At 35.3% G+C, this 19089-nt stretch overlaps 1 protein-coding gene across 5 annotated transcripts in view; it reads right to left on the bottom strand.

The window, feature by feature from the left end:
* Positions 1-19089, bottom strand: part of LOC113943576 (probable ATP-dependent RNA helicase DDX60) — a 44148-nt gene that overhangs the window by 2232 nt on the left and 22827 nt on the right. For all 5 annotated transcript variants that reach the window (XM_027635517.1, XM_027635516.1, XM_027635515.1 and 2 more), the window contains 18 exons: positions 18246-18341; positions 17460-17575; positions 16751-16896; positions 16423-16532; positions 16211-16315; positions 15963-16091; positions 15233-15360; positions 13684-13839; positions 12326-12470; positions 11094-11246; positions 10344-10448; positions 9016-9216; positions 7844-7948; positions 6454-6592; positions 5664-5785; positions 3949-4096; positions 2736-2878; positions 1662-1813 (listed from right to left, as the gene is read on the bottom strand). In XM_027635517.1, the coding sequence (XP_027491318.1) occupies positions 1662-1813; positions 2736-2878; positions 3949-4096; positions 5664-5785; positions 6454-6592; positions 7844-7948; positions 9016-9216; positions 10344-10448; positions 11094-11246; positions 12326-12470; positions 13684-13839; positions 15233-15360; positions 15963-16091; positions 16211-16315; positions 16423-16532; positions 16751-16896; positions 17460-17575; positions 18246-18341 (2399 nt within the window). The remainder of the gene's footprint in view (positions 1-1661; positions 1814-2735; positions 2879-3948; positions 4097-5663; positions 5786-6453; positions 6593-7843; positions 7949-9015; positions 9217-10343; positions 10449-11093; positions 11247-12325; positions 12471-13683; positions 13840-15232; positions 15361-15962; positions 16092-16210; positions 16316-16422; positions 16533-16750; positions 16897-17459; positions 17576-18245; positions 18342-19089) is intronic.

Below are 19089 nucleotides of genomic sequence, written 5' to 3'. Positions count from 1 at the left end.
CCTGCTATGGGCATGGACATATTTTACTAGATCAGCTTGATAGAATCAAAGAATGTGATACTATAATTGGTATATTTCCATGGGTCTCAATAATGTGGCATTAATGCCAAACTCTCCTATTGTAACCATAACAGTGCATGGAATGTGTATTCTAATTATTCTGATTAGAATCTGCTTTGAAGAGTTTACAAAAAAAGCAGATAATATTCTATGTTCCCAACAGCACCCCCAGGGTGAGGTAGTATTCTCTTACTCAAAAGTTACTGGCTATGAGCAGGATGGCAAAATTAAGATACTTGATAAGAGGAGCTGAGACAGGGAGCTTGTGGTTGAGCTTTTTTGAGCCAAGGTTGGAAATAAAACAGTTACGTTAATGGCTTCATTAAGAACTGAAAGCTAGACATTTTATAGAGAGATGGATTTAATGAATGAGGTTACAGAAGGCCAGTAAGGATCAAAGGCAAAATCAATAATGATGAAAATTACACATAACATTTAGCAAGTGCATCTCTGAAAGTTTGAAGAGGACAACAGGACTGTAAATGGCAAGAGCAAAATAAAGAAAAAAATTTAGCTTCTGAGAAGAAGACTAATGCAGTGTATAAATTGCTTAATTAGGAGGTGAAAGAGTGTCAAAGATTATTTGTTAGGAGCTGTATCAAGTATAAGTTCTGACTGGCTTGTCAGAACTTTCAGGGAGTTTTTATGTAATCAAGGTTTTCTTCACAGTGAAGAACAGGGAAGTCTCTGAAATGAGGATGTCCAATGCAGTAGTCCAGAAGATGGTAAGACAGGAGCAGAGAGATATCAAAAGATTGGTCGAATAATACAGAAACAGATTAAAGTGAATGAATGATCAGTGTTAAAAGATACAGGCAAGACAACCTAAAAGTAAAGATTAAAACTCCAGTTTTGGAAAAACTGCAGTGTAAGTGATCCAGGTAAAAAGAAGAGAGGAAGACTGCATGTACCACGAACTTAAACATGAAAATATGATTCCATATGGCAGTGGTTGGCCAGCTTGGGCAAAGAGGTTATTGTATGGTTGTCCATTGGTTTTGCTTTTGTTTTCTTTAAAGAGAAATCCTAGTATGATGGATTTATCAGGCCAAGTTGCTAAATGCTTAGAAAAAATTAGGAAAAGGGGAAGTTTTGAAGCAACACTAATACAAATACTGAATTAGTGACAAATTTTGTCCAGGCTTGTGTTTTGGATGCCTGTATCTTTTGACACTGATCATTCATTCACTCATTTATCTGTTTCTATATTATTTGACCAAGCTTTTGACATCTCTCTGCTCCTGTGTTACCATCTTCTGGTCTGCTGCATTGGACTTCCTCATTTCAGGGACTCTTCTTTTTCATTGTGAAAAAAGGCTTGATTAAATAAAAAATGTTGTGAAGAGCCTGTCAAAATGACTTGTGTTGCTGAAGTCAAGACTTCCCACTTAGGGTCCTATTTTGAATAGCCGGATAATATTTTACAGCCATTGCCATTAGACTTCAGTTTGGTTTATTCCTATTAAAACATTTTACTAATGTAATCACATTTAACAGCTATTTCATCCCTAAAATCTGGAGGGAGAAGGCTTTAAAATCAAAAAGATGAACTTGTGTACCATATTGTAATGTTTAACAGTTTTATAAATGGTAGTACATACCAGTTATCAGTTGTCAATGCAGTCAAGGAGCCATGCTTATAAAAGTCCAGTGCATATGCATTGAGTGGCCTCCTCCTTCCCTGATTATCATACTTGTTCAAATAAAGCAGGGGGCAGTTTGTGACATTAACTCCAAGAGAACGTAAGACAGCCTAAAACCAAAAAATATTATTGAATAGATACTGTAGTTTTGTTTATATGCCTATTTTGTCAAACCTACACCTTTAGACCCACAGCTGAAAAGTTCCACACTTCTAATCCAGTCCAAAAATCTGCACAAGTACATCTAGACTATAGACACAGGAGAGAGTTTGTTAGTAATGCGATTTAAACTGCTAGTGCAGCTATGTAGTGTTCTGAGTAATGTAGAGTTTGACTAGGCAACTTTATTTCTCTTGAGTTTTAGATTAGGATTTTTCCATATGCATAGATCATCTATTAAGACTCATTGATGCTTTGAATTCATTAATTACACTTAAACATGGAACATTTTAAAGATGAAGGTGAATTTCAAATCCCCAGTTGTAGGAATTTAATTTTTTACTATTACAGAATTATGAGTTGTGTTAATTCCCTAATACTGCAGAGCCCATGTAGAACAACACAGGAAAATGCAAGTTGACAGTAAATATGTTGGTGTATATTAGAATTAAGCTAACTCATGTGCTATCTAACACAATTCTAGTTACAAAGCAATCAATGCCATATTGCATCCATTCGCTAGGATCCTTGAGCCTACGGTGTGGTTGATTTAAAAACAAAAATGAAAACTCCTGACATGGAGAAAACAAAATGGTGATATGGTTTGAAATTTTAGAGTATTTTACTTGTCTGAGAATCAAAAGCAATGGAGACCTTGGAAGAAAGCAAAATATTTACAGATTTTTGCACTGTGACAATGTGGTGCTACTTGGTGCTGGATATTTATTTTTTGACACTTTCTGAATTATTTCTCCTAAAGAGTGACACTTGCAAATAGTGCCATCATATTAGACAGAGGGAAGAAGATTGTGTATAAACAAATACTTTATTGAACTCCAATAAAATTCTAGCCCCCATGAAAAAATAACTTACTTTATTAATGATGTTCCCATGAAATAGATCATTATCAACCACTCCAGATAAACATGCAAAAGGTGAGATGGCAGATATGCTTTTCGTGTTGTCCATCAAATAAGATGCTAGTTCAGAGCCGTGCCAATTCTGAGATGTAAAGTCTAGACAAGTTTCATATACAACATAAGCTATTGAGATACAAACCCCTTTTTAGCAATCTAGTTTGAAAGTGGTAAGTTTTCAGTGCAGTAGATAGTGACAGGAAATAGAGTTAATGATCCAAACTTAAATCCTTCTTGATATATCTCTGTTTATTTTGTTCATAAGAACTTCTGTGTAGCTGATTATAGTGTATAAGAAAGAGCTTTCTAATGGTAAGAATTACTATGTCTCAATCTTCCCCCTTGCAACTTAAACCTTTCTTCTTGACTCATCTGTAGCCAAAAGTTATGCCAAAAACAAAGGCAATGTTACCATTAGAAGACTTAGTTTACCATCATCTTTTATTCTGTCTTACATTGAAGGACAGAATAAAGGACGTCCTATATTTGAAGTGCTTTCTTATTGCAAAAATAGTATTTTTCAAGGCATATTTTTTTAGAGGAGCTAGGCAATGGGATAGTGGTATATTACATTGCTTTAATATCTGTCTTCCAGGAAATAACTTGAGATTATAGAGTAGTTAAATATTTTTCACCCAATGGCAATCTATATTTCTTGGTAATTTGCTTGCCTTTTCATATTGCTTTTCTTACTGAATATCACTTATTGGCATAAATAACTCAGTTGATTTAAAAAAAAATTGTGATGTTCTTTAATTGATACTTAAATCTTAAGGCTGTTCAGATGTTGAAAATCTAATCTTTGGTAAGATTCTGAAAGCAATTCAAGTATTCTAGGTATTTGAGGATCTGCAAATGCACTGATGATCAGATAAAAAGACTTTTATTCAATAATTTTACTTAGTTTTTTTTTCTTTTATAGTCCCTTTGGTTTTTTCCCCTACAGAATAATGGAAGAATAGCAACTAAAATGATCCTTTCTCTGTACCAAACTTCTGCCACATACAAATTAATCAGTAATACTTGTAAAACAAAAGTGAAATAGAAATTGTAGCTCTTTATTACTGTATCTCAAGCCATAAGTTTTTTCTTTACAACATGAGAATTAACCTTATCTTCCTAATACAATTTCACAAATTATAAACATGCATTAATTTTTCACTTCATACCTGTCTTTGACAGTGGAAGTTTGTATTCTTGTTCCATATCAGCCAGCTTGGCAGTTGTCAGAAGAAAATGAGCAAAATTTTGCTGTACTTTGGTGTTGTATTCATTTAAAGCATCTGCAAAGTCTTCTGGTAGATCTTCTAGGAAGACCTTAAATAACATGCAGTTCATTGCTTAATGTAGGTGATTTGTCCAAAAGTGTCAGTTCTACATTGTTCCATACATAAAATATTAGTACACACAGAGCATATTGATAGAAAGAAAGAAAGAAAGTGTGCAATTTCAAACTTTACCCAGCTTGTCAGACTGGACATTTGGAATTAACAGACCTTAAAAGATGAACATGAATTTCAAGCAGAAAAGGCATGGAAGATAAACAGTAAGTATAAAATTCCTTACAGGGTATTTGGCAAACAGCTTTACTAAAGATGTTTCTATCTAGCTCTGAGTGGCCTTTTGAAGGGCTACCTTTCTCAGATCTTGTTTTATCTATCTTGGTGTTCAACAGGTTTCCCTGCCAAAATGACAGACTGATGGCTGCCATTAGCCACAACAGTCCTGTAATCCCTCCTACATGACTAACCACTTCTCAGAAATAAATAACATTTTTTCTCTTGTAATGCTTGCTGGAAACTGGCCACATAAACAATTTAATACAGAAGAAGTTTCCTCTGTTGTTCCAGCCATAGGTGTGTTCTCCAGCATTTTAAGGCCTTGCATAGAAGAGCCAACAGGAGCACCTTATAAATGCTTCACTTCCCTGCCTGCACCCATGATGAGTTAACTTTGTGCAGAACTAATGGTAATGCTCATCCTACTAATACTGTCCCATTTTTTGAAAAAGCCTTAAGCCTACAGTGTGATATACCACAGAGCATGCTGGTGTCCTTCTGGATCACTGGTATGTGTCACAAAAAGCTTCAGCTCCCTAGATGGAGACAAAACTCTAGCAGAGTGAGAAGGGGGAGAAGGTTCTCCAAGTAATGAAGTAGACTCCCTTGCAGACTGTAGAGGAGAGCACAGTGGAGCAGAGATTTCCTTGCAGCGATTTCTGTGGAGAGGACCATGCCAGAGCAGATACCCACACTGCAGCTTGTGAAGAACTCCACACCAGAGCCACTGAATGTTTTCTGAAAGAACTAGAGCCTGTGGAGAACCCACAATGGAGCAGGTTTATCCTGAAGGACTGCAGCCCACAAACAGGACTCACACTGGAGCAGGAGTGACATGGATGAGGAAGGAGTGACAGAGAGAGCTGTTAAAAATGGACCACAGCTCATTTCTCATTTCCTATCAGCCATGCACTACTTGGGGTGAGGGAGAGGTAAAGGAGACAGGAATGAAGGGGTAAAGTTGAGCCTGGGGATGGTAGAGGCAGGGGAAGGTGCTGCTGAAATTTTTATTTTTTGTTTCTCACTACCAAAATCCTTTTTAATTGGCACCAAATTGATTTCATTTTCCACAAGTTAAGGCTGGTGTGCCCTTGATCATAACTGGTAAGCAATCTCCCTGTTTCTTGTCTCGACCTATAAGCTCGAGGTCTTCCATACTATTTTCTCCCACAGCCTCCTGAAATGGAGGAGTAAGAGAGCGTCTGGGTGGGCAGCACCAGGCCGCTGTACATCCACAAGGACACCAGTCTAACTGAGAAAAGGAAACAAATTGTTTTGAAGCGGTACACAACACAAGTTACAGTAAAGACAAATGCTTTCTCTACCTTTGACTGGGAAAATTGGCGTTTGTATTTCATCGAGCAGGCTGGAAGATACATTCTCCCAAATAAGTTTGCTAGAATGAGAACTAGCTTTTCCATGACATCTTCTGAAAAAACAGTTGAGTCTATGTCAAAACAGAAAGTGCTTGGGTTAAACATGAAAGTGTAAAAAAAAATTATGTGGTGGGTTTTTTTTGCTTACAATAAACAACCATTCAGGAGTTTCTTTGACCATAACAGCTGTCAGGACAGCTATGCAAAACTATGCTGGATAAAGATCAACTCATGAGATACAAAATAGATAGTAGTAGATCATGGTAGATAATTAAGCAACTAATAGTATGTACAAATCATTACTGTATTCCTATATGTTAACATACTGTACCATATCTCAGTGCACACAATAGATTTAACTCAGGTAATGAGACATTAGTAGTACTTTTTTCATTTGTTGATATTCAGAGTAGTCATCCGTTTTATTTGCTAGATAGAACTCAAATCTTACTCTGGAGTCAGAATTATTAATTTTTCTATGTATGGTATTACTTCTTACCTCACCAGAATGTTTCACAAACAGCAAAGATACGTTCATGATACCAGCATTGCCAGATGTGTGCCTTGGCTTTCTCAGACAGAAATATAAGCATACGCAGAGTGTGTAGAGGCAGAGGTCAAGGATCTGAAGATGAAGGTGAGGCAAGCAAAAGGCAGCAGCAGCAAGAAGGTACCCAGTATCATCGAGGTTACAGAGCCTGCCATAGATTGCAATTAACTTGAATGGAGTATTATTTACCTTTAATTGGTTGGCACAATTTGTGCAATAAACCTTTCACAAGAAAGCTCACTAAAACGAAATTTGAAGGTTCATGATAGTACAAGTGTGTCACGAGTCCAGCAAATCCTACGGGGTTACATTCTTGATCCAAGTAGCCCTATTTAATTTGAAAGCAAAAAAAAAATAGCTTAGTTGTAAAAGATGAAATTAGATACAACAAAAATATACAATTGTGATATTCAGAACAGTCTTTCAGCCTAATGTATAGGTACCTATTGAGACTACTGAATTTACAGTGAAAGGCAAAAATTTCTGCAAGTATAGATTTTGACCTTATAGATTTAGATCATGTTGCAAATGAAACATGCACACAGTCATCAAAGTAAGGCCTGATGCAATGTGTGTTAAAGAGAAAACTATTAACCTAAATGTTTGACCAGATAAAAGCCCAGCAAGCAGTGTTCTGTCAAATGTTTTGCTGCAAGATGTTTGGATGCTAGAAGCTTATATAGTTTTAAAAAGCAACAGGACAAGCTCATGGAATAAAACTCCTTTAAAGGCTCTAAATTCCAGGACAGCTCTCCTATGAGAGATCACTCTACATTATGCCTTGTAAGCAAGTATGGAGTATTCAGAGAATCATCATATGGTTGTTTTTTTTTTAATACACTAATTATTGGAGACAGGATACTAGGTGTGTGGGCCAGGCTTTGTCCAATTCTTATACTAACTTTAACTTTTTGGAAACATTACTGAACTCCTGTACATTGATCAGATTCTTCTCTTCAACAGAAGCATCAGACCCCTCATCTGAAAAACAGCAGACACCCAGAAGAGGCAGAAATGTTGGTTAGGAATCATACTAGGAGCAGGACTTGGAAACCTGGGCACAGATGATTTGTTAATGTAATCACTTACTGCCTGTAGTCCTCAGCTGTAAGCCAAAATGGAGTCATGCATGAAAGTTTTCCAAAATGGTATCCACCAAACTTAAAACTATCACTATGGAGAGATGTACTACTGATTTTCAGTCTTATCTAAGATCTACTTTCTAAACTTTTGCTTTGGAAATCATGTCATCCTTAGTATGTCTTAAACTCCTATCATTTCACATGCATGCATTTTCATACATAACATAAATGCACAACTCTAACTTTCCTAATCTATTTGTAATCTTATAGACCATACCATATTGAATTTATTCCATAACATAACTAGCTCAGAATTAACCTCAAACTTAAGATGTTAGAATTTTATCTGTTTCCTTAAATTTGTAACAGAAAGAAATAGCCTATTGCTATGAAATAAAAAGTATATGGTTCTTTAAATTAAAGCATGCAAATATAAACAAATAAGAATCTGTAGATTTAAGAAAAACTATTCTTTATGGGAACAAGTCAAAACATACCTCTTTGATAAGAAATTGCAAGGAAAACACAAAATAAATTTTCAGTATTTCAGCATATCTTTCTTTTCTGAATGACATCAGTGAATGCTTCAACACTGACAAAGCCTGGTCAAATAAAAAGGAAAAAGAAAGTAAAAAAACCCAGAAATCATAAATCAAAGGAATGTTGATATTGTAACAAGAAAAAAATGAATATCCAGCTTTTATGCTTTGTTTCATCAATTGGTTTTCAGGATAAAAATGCTATGTAGAGGTTATTTAAATCTTATGTAAATTGAATGCCTAACTCTTGGAAATGCTCGTGAAAAAGTCTATCCTCTGTCAAATGTACGCTCATTTTCAAAATGCATGCTGGGGTTTGTAAAGTTAATTACATTAAATTCATACAGAGATTTAAAAGACAAGGATTTAAATATCATTAAACTAAACCCAGGAAGTTTTGAAATTACTCCTTTCACTATAATACCTTTTGAACATAATAAATATTTAACACAGAAGTTTACCAATCTCCATTGTTATCTTAAGAATTCTTGACTTATGTCTGAATTCATTCAGTGAGTTCTCGAAAATAAATGTCTATATGCTGAAGTGGATGTGAAAATCAGATCATCTGGAGGTAAGAGTTCCTTAACACTTATAAGAGGAGATCTCTGACCAATTTGTAATCTTTATGTGTTGTTTACTTAAATCACTGCATTAAATGGCAAGAATAAGAATTCTTTGATTACAGATAGTTAGTATGTGTATTTAAACAAGTTAGCAATACATAGAATTTCCTCATTGTTTCAACTGAGGTAGCACTTCATAGCACCCATCTTCCCCATGGAAATATATGTTCTCATCTTTTCTTCAAATACAACTAAAATTTTAAATATTGGAAGACTTGCTGATTCTCCATTTTAATGCAAATGCTGCATAGAACAAAAGCTGATAAAATTACTTTGCTGCTTAGTGGCATTCTTTCTGATGATAAAATTTATTGCAAAGAATAAATGCATGACAATGGACAGCAGAATACTGCGGAGAAGATGGCACAGGAACTAGAAGCAGTTATAGCAGCGTATACCATTTCATTTGGGGCAGGCTGTTTACTTGTGAAGTGCGTAACTTTCTGCTCATGTTAAGGAAACAGTATTTGATTATATTGAAGTTAAGAAAAAAACATATTAAACCTTTGCTCTAGCATCTGCTTTGTCATCAGCCTTTGCAGCCAACAGCATGAGTCTCAATATTAAGGAAATAGTCAGAGGAAATTGGCCTTTCAACTGAGGTACATTGGATTTGATAAGTCTTTCAACTTTGGGCAGTGGGATGTCATAGAAGAACACATTTCCAATCATATCTTGTCCCCGTCTTCCAGCACGCCCTGACATCTGAGAATAAAATATTAATTAATCATATTATTAATACAATAACATTATTAATTTTAAATAAAAATACCTAACTTGTATATACCATCTATACAGTCTTAATAAAGCATTTATGCAGAATTATTAAAATAATGTGTGCAAAATATGTTGTACCTCAAATCTAGCTGGTTTACAAAAGTGGTGTGTTTCTTTACTTTTTTTAATATGAATTTCCAAATTGAATGGAAGACCTAAACACTGGCCAGGATACTTACATTCTCTCAAATGTCATTTTAACATTTATTTTTCTTCAAGGTAAATTTTAACTTTATTTATATCTATACACCAGCTTTGTTTTCAAGTTACATTTAGTTCCGAATAATTTCTGAGTAGATTTGGAGCAGAGGTAGTCTCAGAATGAATAAAGAGCAGAGAATATAAAAAAAGAGCAGGGAGAACCTTCCTAGGGGTATATTCTCTTGCTTGGATCACCTATCCTTTGTCTGGTCTGTTGCAGGGACTTGCCCCTTGTACCAGATGATGTGATAAAGCTGGAGTCATATATATATACATGTGCAGCAGAAGGGAGATGCGCATAGGTCCAGATATAGTACAGATCCACTCACACTGACACTGAGAGGTAGGTGATGCAATCAACTGTATGTGGCCTATATGGCCTCTTGATGCTGAGGCAAACTGGCAGTATTTCATGAATACTGGTTTGAAAAGTAGCACAGGAGCAGTAAACAGGTGCTGATGAAGAGGTTAGAGTCTCTCAACCCACCTAGTAGTTGTGCCGTGAGTAGAGACATTCTGCTTTGTTGCATTTGCAATCTCACCTCCACACTGCTGTGTTGCATTGTGGAGTGCCACTTCCAAGACAGAAAGAACTCAAATGTCCCCATTGATCCGGTCAACAATCTTTCCTTTCATTGTTACAATCCCACTGTATGTTCTTACAGTGTATAAACCGTGGCCAGAACCAAACAGCTTTTGTTTTTCCAGCTTCCATAACTAAAAGCCAAATATATGCCTTCACTTCACTCAGCAATTGTAATCTTTGAATTGCTGAAATAGGTCTTTTGACTACACACTGTAGTACACCTGTATGACTGTTCTTGTAATAAAAAGTGGATGTTTTATTTCCATACCTGTCTGTAATTTAAGGCATCTAAAAAGACAGAATCTTCAGCAAAGACAACAGATTTACATGGCATGTTGATTCCTAGAGCAAGAGATGAAGTAGCTGTGACTACCTATAAAATATCAAACATGAGAGTATCTATTAGAAATGGCAATATTCAGTTTAAGAAAAAAACAACTTAAATCAACAAGAATTTTACTATAATTTCCATATTTTGCTTTAATTTCTCATATAATGCTAAAATGTCTCATCTATCATGCTTTAATTTGGTGAATTTAACAGAGCTATGAACATAAAGGAATTTCACTCTTTAGTGTAATTCATATAGTTATTACATTTGCATATTAAACTTTTTATCCTGAAAGTTATACCATATCTATTGTGAAAATTGAAATAACTAATAAATTGCAATAATATTGGAATTGAACACAAATTGAAGTATTTCATGAAGACAGTACAATATATAATAAACCTGTAGACTTCATTTAACTAAAGCACATTTGGTTGGCTGCTGCAGTGAAAGACAAAAAATGTTTCTATAAATACATTAGCAACAAAAGGAGGACTAACAAGAATCTATCCTTTACTGAATTGGGGGGAAACAAAAAGGCAAAGGATGAGGAAAAGGCTGTGGCACTTAATGTGTAAATGCAACATATTTTACCACTAGTGAAAGGTACACTATATTTCAAAATCAAATACCTGGAAAAACTAAGACTTTAAAAAAAAAAAAAAATATTGATCCCAATTCACCAACCTTCACATATCCCAGCCTGAAAAGCATCTCCACTACTTGTCTTTGCTTAGCGGACATAGATGCATGATGATACCCAATTCCCCTCAGTGCCATCATTTGCTGCAGATAACCTCTTCTCTCAAACCTAAGACGATGAAAAATCTTCCTCAAAGTCTACAAATAAACAAATGTTAAGTATAAACCACAAAAGTATTAAGCGTAACCAGGTGTTGTTAATTTTTCAGTATTTTCTGAACTTCACTCTACAGCTAAGTGTTATCTGTTCTGAAGTTTAAGCTACTTCTTCACTGCCTTAACCCATGTGCTACTGTGGGAAGCAGTGTTCCTTCCACATCAGCTGACAGCAGTCCAAAAATGCTATTAGACTTAAAAGTTCCCAAGATAAGGCATCACGAGTTTGGTCCCAATACACACAATTTTCCCCTTTCAAGACAAATCACAACAAGCAGAAAGTATTATCAAGACACTTCATCAATTAAGAATTAAGAGCTATATATATCACAATTACATTTGCTCCATGAAGAGACAGCTATATGAACCACAGCCATGTTTTACAAAATTTAGACCAGAGGGAATCTCTTGGATCAAGGCCCAGGCACTCAGTACTGGTGAAAACAACCTCATATAAATATATTTCATTAATTATTCCTTAATTATTTCTATCCAAATATATACATTAATATTTCTGATGAACACCTGCAGATTTTCAATGGTTTTCTCATCTTTTCTTTCCTTGGGGGACATAAACACATTGAAAAGCAAAGAAAATTTTGCTTTGTGAGGACTAGAATTTTTGGAGTCTAAAAAAAAATTATTATTTAGTATTTTTACAAGATATGAAGGTCTCAAAAATCTTTTGTTAAGTACACAAATGTGCCATATACACTATGCTGATGATTCAGAAAAACAGGAGTCAACAAGTAATAGAACTGCATTGCTGGAAATTCATGGAAGTGAATTAACTGTATTTTACATCCCAGGATTCCTATTGCAAGAAGTCAACATCTTTTTATTTGGCAGAATGAAAGTTGTCCATACATCTTAAAAATAAAAGTTATCTAAGATTGGAATCACATTTAAATGGGAATATTCAGAATGTTTCTTGAAGTCAATGAATGCTGTTATAAAGTACAACTGCATCATTATATGCTTTTTACGCATTTATGTATGAATTCACACATTTTAGACATACAAAAATAAAACCAAGTTAGAATTATCAGTGAATTTCTTACATCTTCATCCACTGCTTTATGGTCAGCGTAAGTACACACAGAAGGGATAGTAGTCAGCGTTTTAAGCCTTATTTCTAGGTTGGTTTTTTTAGTTGAAAGAAGTTCCATGCTTTTCATTTTTTGAGGGCTCAACTTTTTGGTATCCCTATATAAAATAACAATTAAAAATACATTTTTTTTGTCATTAACATACATTTCTCAATTTTAAAATGTTCTTTGGATACTGAAAGATGCAGACTCATTCCCTTTTAAACTGTTAATGTAAATAGTGATAATGCTAACAGCTTCATTTTATCATGGCTCATATGAAAAACTGCAAGTAGTTTGGGGTGAAGTAGAGAGGACAAAAATTAAGGAAGACAAAGACAGAGACTATAAGTACCTCAATTAGCAAATTTGTAAGCTAACCAGATTTCATAGGAGAAGGATTAAAAGAAAAACATGATAGATTTACCGCCAATAATGTCAATGGTAAGGATTTAGGACAGGATTTGAAGAAGAGAGGGGAGGGAAGAGTATTTAACGGCAAATTTTTAAGGTACTTCAATGTCTAAATATGTGTCTAATATGTGTCTATGAGTCTAAGTGAGAACTTGAAAATCCAGTAGGAATTTAAAGTCAGCTAAGTTCATTCTTCCATGATATTATGTCCAAAGAATGCCCTGTAAATTGTCATTAGGAGGACAAAACGAAGATGTTTTATGTTCTTGACATTCCTGATAACTATAGCCATATTTCTCTCCCAAATGTCTTATAAAATCCATACTCTATGATCATAAAATTAATAAAATGAAAGGTTAAGGGGGGAAAAAATGCAGTACAATCCAAACAAAAGGCTAACAAATATTAAAATAGGATCTCACCAGTCGGTGAACCTGTATTTCATAGATCCACTACCCTAGTGAGGCTAAACTATGAAAATATTCTCCCACAGAGGCTGACCCAGAAGCAGGGTCAAATGCTACACTGTTTTTAGGACTTGCATGACTAAACTTACTGTTTGGAAAAAGAGCTGTTCTGATATGTTGATATCTCAGTAGTTAATTACTCCAAATTGACCAATCTCATATACTCAGGTCTTTCTGATTCTTTTGTTGTAGCGGCAGCACCTTACCCAATGTCAGCAGTGCTGGCACCTTCCTGTTGCCCGACTATACAGTAGGTACTGCTGATTGATACCTACCACTCGGCTGCTCCAGCAGCGTGGGGTACTAGAGCACAAAGAAGAACAGGACTACTATTCTTCAAGCTAGATGGATGTGCTGCTGAAAGGTGCAATCCCCAGAAAAAAGTTATCACAAAATTACACTCTGTCATAATACGTAAGCTTTTTAATAACATCTTGTTATAATACTTACTCAGGCAATTTTGCTAGCATTTTGGTCACTTTTCTTAGTTTTTCCCTTAAATGCTCTTTTTCCCTCTCAGGATCTGGACCTTGTATACTTTTTTGTTTTTCCAGCAATTTGGAGAATACAGTCATGGCTGCCCGTTCGACTAAATGGATGTTAAATCTTGAAGCAAACAATATATAATATACATCAGATAGGTGAACTCTAATACAGTTTTATTACAATTTATATGTAATGCTGTTAAAATAGTATTCAATGAGCCCTATCATCTGATGATAGTTAGAATCTAAACATTAGAAGTTTATCCCTATTTCATGTCCAACATACTCTACGTTCACTTGCAAACAGCTATTACTACAAAACCAAGTGGTAAAATGGTTCTACCAATAAATTATCTACAGGTAGTATGCTCAACTCTATGTTTCCCTAAGATGGACACTTGGACATAAAGTAAACTGCAACTTAAGTCACTTTAGTTCTTCTCAACTACCCAACTGAGAATCAGTGCCTGTCCTCATCTTCCACATGGCTGTTCTTCCTCATAGCTTTTTCACTATTGGACTGTGGAGTTTAACTGGGATGAAGACTTCTCCAGCTTCACTCTCAAAAAGAATTTTTTTCATTCCTCTTGCTTCAGGCGGATAATGTTAACTAAAACCATACAAGATGCTGGCAACACATACAGTGAGGCTGCATCCAAACCCATTAGAATACTCACATTCAAATCTGTCAGTCACCAAGATCAGGAGCAAAATTTTCACCTTTACATAAGCATGTGAGGACTGAAATTGCAGTGAGTATGCTGATCCTAGTGTCTAATGCAAGGACAGGCAAGGCTTTATACTGAGGTGAGCAAACTTTCCATATTTACATGATTGTTCCAGTGCATTATTACAGCAAACGTATGCACTAGACAGCTGTTTACTGATAAGTAGCTTATTTTTATTAAGTCCAGCATTGAAGTACATGCCTAATTTACTAATATAAGCAATATCACTGACAATAATGGTATTATCAATATGATCAAAGTTGTGCATGTTTGATATTACATAATTACACCTCATATATGCAAACCAGGTTGATTGATGCATTGTCACTGGATGTAAGATGTGATTTTTAGAGGTTATGCAGTGGGAGTATCACCATGTAACAAACGAATACATTACCTAAATCACATCTCACCCTTTTCCGTGGCAAATCTGCCTTTACATAAATCATTTCCACCTCTAAATAGACAGCATACACTTTCCACAAGTTTTACTGACTACACCAGAGCAAAGCAACGGAGAATCTGATTTTAATGTGATTAAGTTTCTTGTAATTTTCTCAGACATCATGCATGGATTCTACCCCTTCCACACAGTAATTAAATGCTCCCAGTTTTATTTCAGCTAAACTTCAGTGCCATAAAGATACATGGGTTGATAGACCTTCACTTTTAAGGCAAAGGTAATAAATACCATGTAAATGGCATTTGCTTATCAATGCTTATCTCCATACTCATTTTTCTGAATATAGGCAATGCACATATAATACATGAAATGTATATACTTACATAAAAAATATGGCAGGCAACTTATCCATCTCATGTAATTTATCAACAAAGTTTGCAAAATGTTTCCACTTCTGCTGTTCTGAGCAATCCACAGATTTTGGCTTAAGATGCTCCAGTAGTTCATTCACCTGAGCAAAGTAATAGTTTTATGGAGATTTTAATGGCAGATACTTCAATCTGGAAACTAGCAAATACAAAGACTACATTTTCCTGTGTAAAATTCTATCAGTTCAAATTTTTCAAATCATTCTGAACTGGAATAGTCACTTACAGTTTACAGACGAAAAGGTCTGCAAGTTATCAACTGACTTTGGCAAGAGCTCAAAATAGAATTTTCATGGCTACCATGGTTTTCAGCTCATTGCTTGAATTTCTGTCTTTTACATGGGAACATACATAATGTTATACAGAAGCTTTCATATAAGCAACAAAAAAGAAGTAGACTAAAAAAGCAGATCAAAGGTACAATATTCTCACCAACTGTAGGAGGTACCCAAATGAATCATGAATTGATATCTCACAGCAGTATCAGAAATCTGATTCCAAGAGATGAGAAAACATCACCTTAAAAATGCTTATTAAAATGCTACAAATAGTGCTTATCTTTCAAGTAAAGCAACAGTTAAACGTAAGAAATATGGACAAACTCCCATAATCATATTACTAGATATAATTACTATTATACTAAAGCTGGACAAATCTGAAGAAAGTGCCCTCTAGCAACTGTTACCTTCTGCCTTTGGCCAAGCACAATCCATTCGCTTAGTTCTTTCTTCAGTTCCTGTTCATATTTCCTTGCATCTGCCTTTTTTATTACTACTTTATTCTTGAAAGAGACAAACTCCTCAGGATCTAGCTCCTGGAACAATATTAATATTTAATGTTAATTTAAAGAGTTCTTAATCTATTACTTTGCTACTCTAGTACTTTGTCATCTATTTATTTTAATAAGTTTTGCTCACAGCTGTGTATGCCCACCTGTGCCCTTGGCCAGTCTTGCCAGACTTTTGCCATTGTGTCATAAAGCTGGATGCTCTCTCGTGGAGACAGAGAAAGATCTGAAGGAATACCATAGTTCTCAATCTGCAAGGAGTATAAACAAAAGAAAAATACAGAAATAATTTTGATGGAATCCATGTTGCCTAAATGTAATAGTTGCTAAACAATGTTGACACCAGTGTTATGCTTACATGATTGACTGTTAATGCAGCACATGGATGACAGTGTTCAATGGTAAAATCGCTACCCTTTAGAGAACACACATACTTTTCCAAATCATTGTATCTTTCTTCATACAAGACTGTGAAGAGACAAAAATGTTGTCATGTTGCACTTGGTTGTTTGAAAAAGCAAGTATTTAATCCTGTAAGGTTTGTTGTTATTCAAAAGAAAAACAAAAACAAACAAACAAACAAACAAAACCAAACCAAAACACTTAAGTTTACACACCATGACTTAAGTTTTTGCAGAAATCACACTAAAGTTTATTTCTTAGTTACAAAATATTGTGATACACACCTAGTCTAACACGATATGATTTCTTTTGTTCTCGTACATTAGATTTCACTTTACATTGTCTTGTAAAGTTCTTTTCAGAGTTTGTAGAGCTTCCTTTTATTTTATTCTCAGCACATTGCCAATACCTTTTCACAGATTGTAACCACCTACAGTGGAAAAATCAAATGAAAATAAGATTTGTACAATATATTTTAAGAAAATCAGTACAACTATAATATATGAGTTACTACAATCTGCTTAATATCTCCTATAGAATTTCCAGTCCCTTCTCACCAATGTCAGTGCAATTTTCTCCAGCTTTTCCAAGGGTGCAAATAAAAAAAATGTGAAATAGTACCTATACACACACACACACACACACACACACACACACACACACAGAGATATATATATATATATAGTGCAGGAGTCTTCTCTGACTGATGATGGATAAGTGTGTTTTGGCAATTCAAACAGATGTAAAAGCCCCCTGAATTCTTCCACACAGATCAGAGTTACAGAGTCTGAAGGAATAAGTAGAGTGTGTTCTCATTACAAAGTTAAGAATTACAGTATTGTTTTGTGTCGACTGGGTAGTGAGGGTAGCATAATACGTATAACATTGTAATTCCAAATCAGTTGTCTTTCCAATACTAATTGACCTATCTATCTAAAACAGCTCATATCTAATGTAAATATGCTCCCATGGGCAATAAAATTCCACACGTACTCAGTTAGGTATTCCGGGTTACTGACAGTAGCAGAGAGTGCCAAAAATGGACATCTAATTGTTATCAGAAGATGTTCCCAAATCTCTGCTCCAATTTCACCGCCAAGACAATGTACCTAGGTTTTTGGGAGAAAGGATTAAAAGAAAAGAAGTGTTCCTTATCAACATGTATCCATAACAGGAGTTTTGTGCTTTGTAAAAATCAAAAGTTTGGCAAGATGAGAACTGAATAATCCTTATGTTGTAGCAAATGACCATGGATCCAAGTCAAATGTTCAGTAAATACCTCTCCAGACCTAACTAGATAGCAAATTAGTTTAAATTTCAGTACTACATTTACTGTTTGTACCCTACATACTCACTGGCATCATTAGCAATTAATTCCATCTACAAGAAAGAATACAGGAGGAATTTTAAATTTAACAAGATTAATCATTGACTTCCTCCCTGGAAAGTCTGACCAATAGAGTATGATGTGTCATGTGTATGATCCCAGTCTGGTATGTTCTATTTGTGCCATTGAGACTACAGTGGTGGCTTTTAGTTTTTCAGTTGACTGACTTGAGAGAAATAAAGGAAGTTCCTGGTAGTTTTTATTGAATTGTATGTCCTCTTGAAGAATAACAGAGTTTTAAGTTCTTTCACTGGAGGACAAGTCTGAAATAATACTTCTGAAAGCTGTTTCTTTACCAGTAATAAACTATGTAATGAAAAAATGAGTCACTAACATTTTTCTCAAGGTTTTCCTTATATTTGTTAAATTGGTTACTATTAAAAGATGCCTACCTCATCAAATATAACATACTGTATTCGTTGGGTCCATTTCTGGCAACGAGGAGACAGCATCAAGATTTCTAAGCATTGAGGCACTGTCACTAGTATCTAAGAAGAAAGGTTTGCAAAACATTATTTGCAAGCAAACAACAAGTAGATTCTATATTAAAAAAGCATTTAAAAATATGTATATATGTGATTTCAAGGTAAACAAGAGTGAATGCATGTTTGTCACTGCTGTCTTCAAGAAAGGCAAGAAAGAAGACAGAAGAAAATACAGGTTGGTCACTCACCTCCATCCTGGGAAGGTGATGGAGCAACTAATCTTGGAAATCATTTCCAAACAAACACAGAACAAGAAAGTCATCAGGAGTATTCAGCATGAATTCACCAAGGTGAAGTCATGCTTCACCAACTCATATGATGAAAAGACTGGCTTGGGTGATGTGGGGAGATGTGGGGATAGCTGTAGATATTGTCTTCAGCAAGGCTTCACACAGCATCTCCCACAAGATTCTCACAGGCAAGCTGTTGAATTATGGGCCAGATGAGCAGAGTGAGTGGATTGAAAACTGGTTGGAAGGCTGGGCCTAAGAGGCTGGTGGTCACTGATACAAAATTTAGCTGAGACCAGTAACCAGTGGCATACCCTAGGGATCAACAAGGGGGTCTGATGCTGTTTAATGTCTTCATTAAGGGTCTGCATGATGGGCAAAAGTGTACCTCAGTAAGCCTGCTAATGCCACCAAACTGGGAGCAGTGGCTGACATGCCAGAGAATTGTGCTACCATTCAAAGGGACCTAGAAAGGCTGGACAAACAGGCTGACAGGAACCTCATGAAGTTCAACAGGGACC

This window comes from Corapipo altera, unplaced genomic scaffold (genome assembly GCF_003945725.1).
Source record: "Corapipo altera isolate COAL_440 unplaced genomic scaffold, ASM394572v1 22b, whole genome shotgun sequence".
In the NCBI taxonomy this organism is placed as follows: Eukaryota; Metazoa; Chordata; class Aves; order Passeriformes; family Pipridae; genus Corapipo; species Corapipo altera.
The sequence above is the reverse complement of the archived record's forward strand: the minus strand, read 5'-3'. Positions and strand labels throughout refer to the sequence as shown.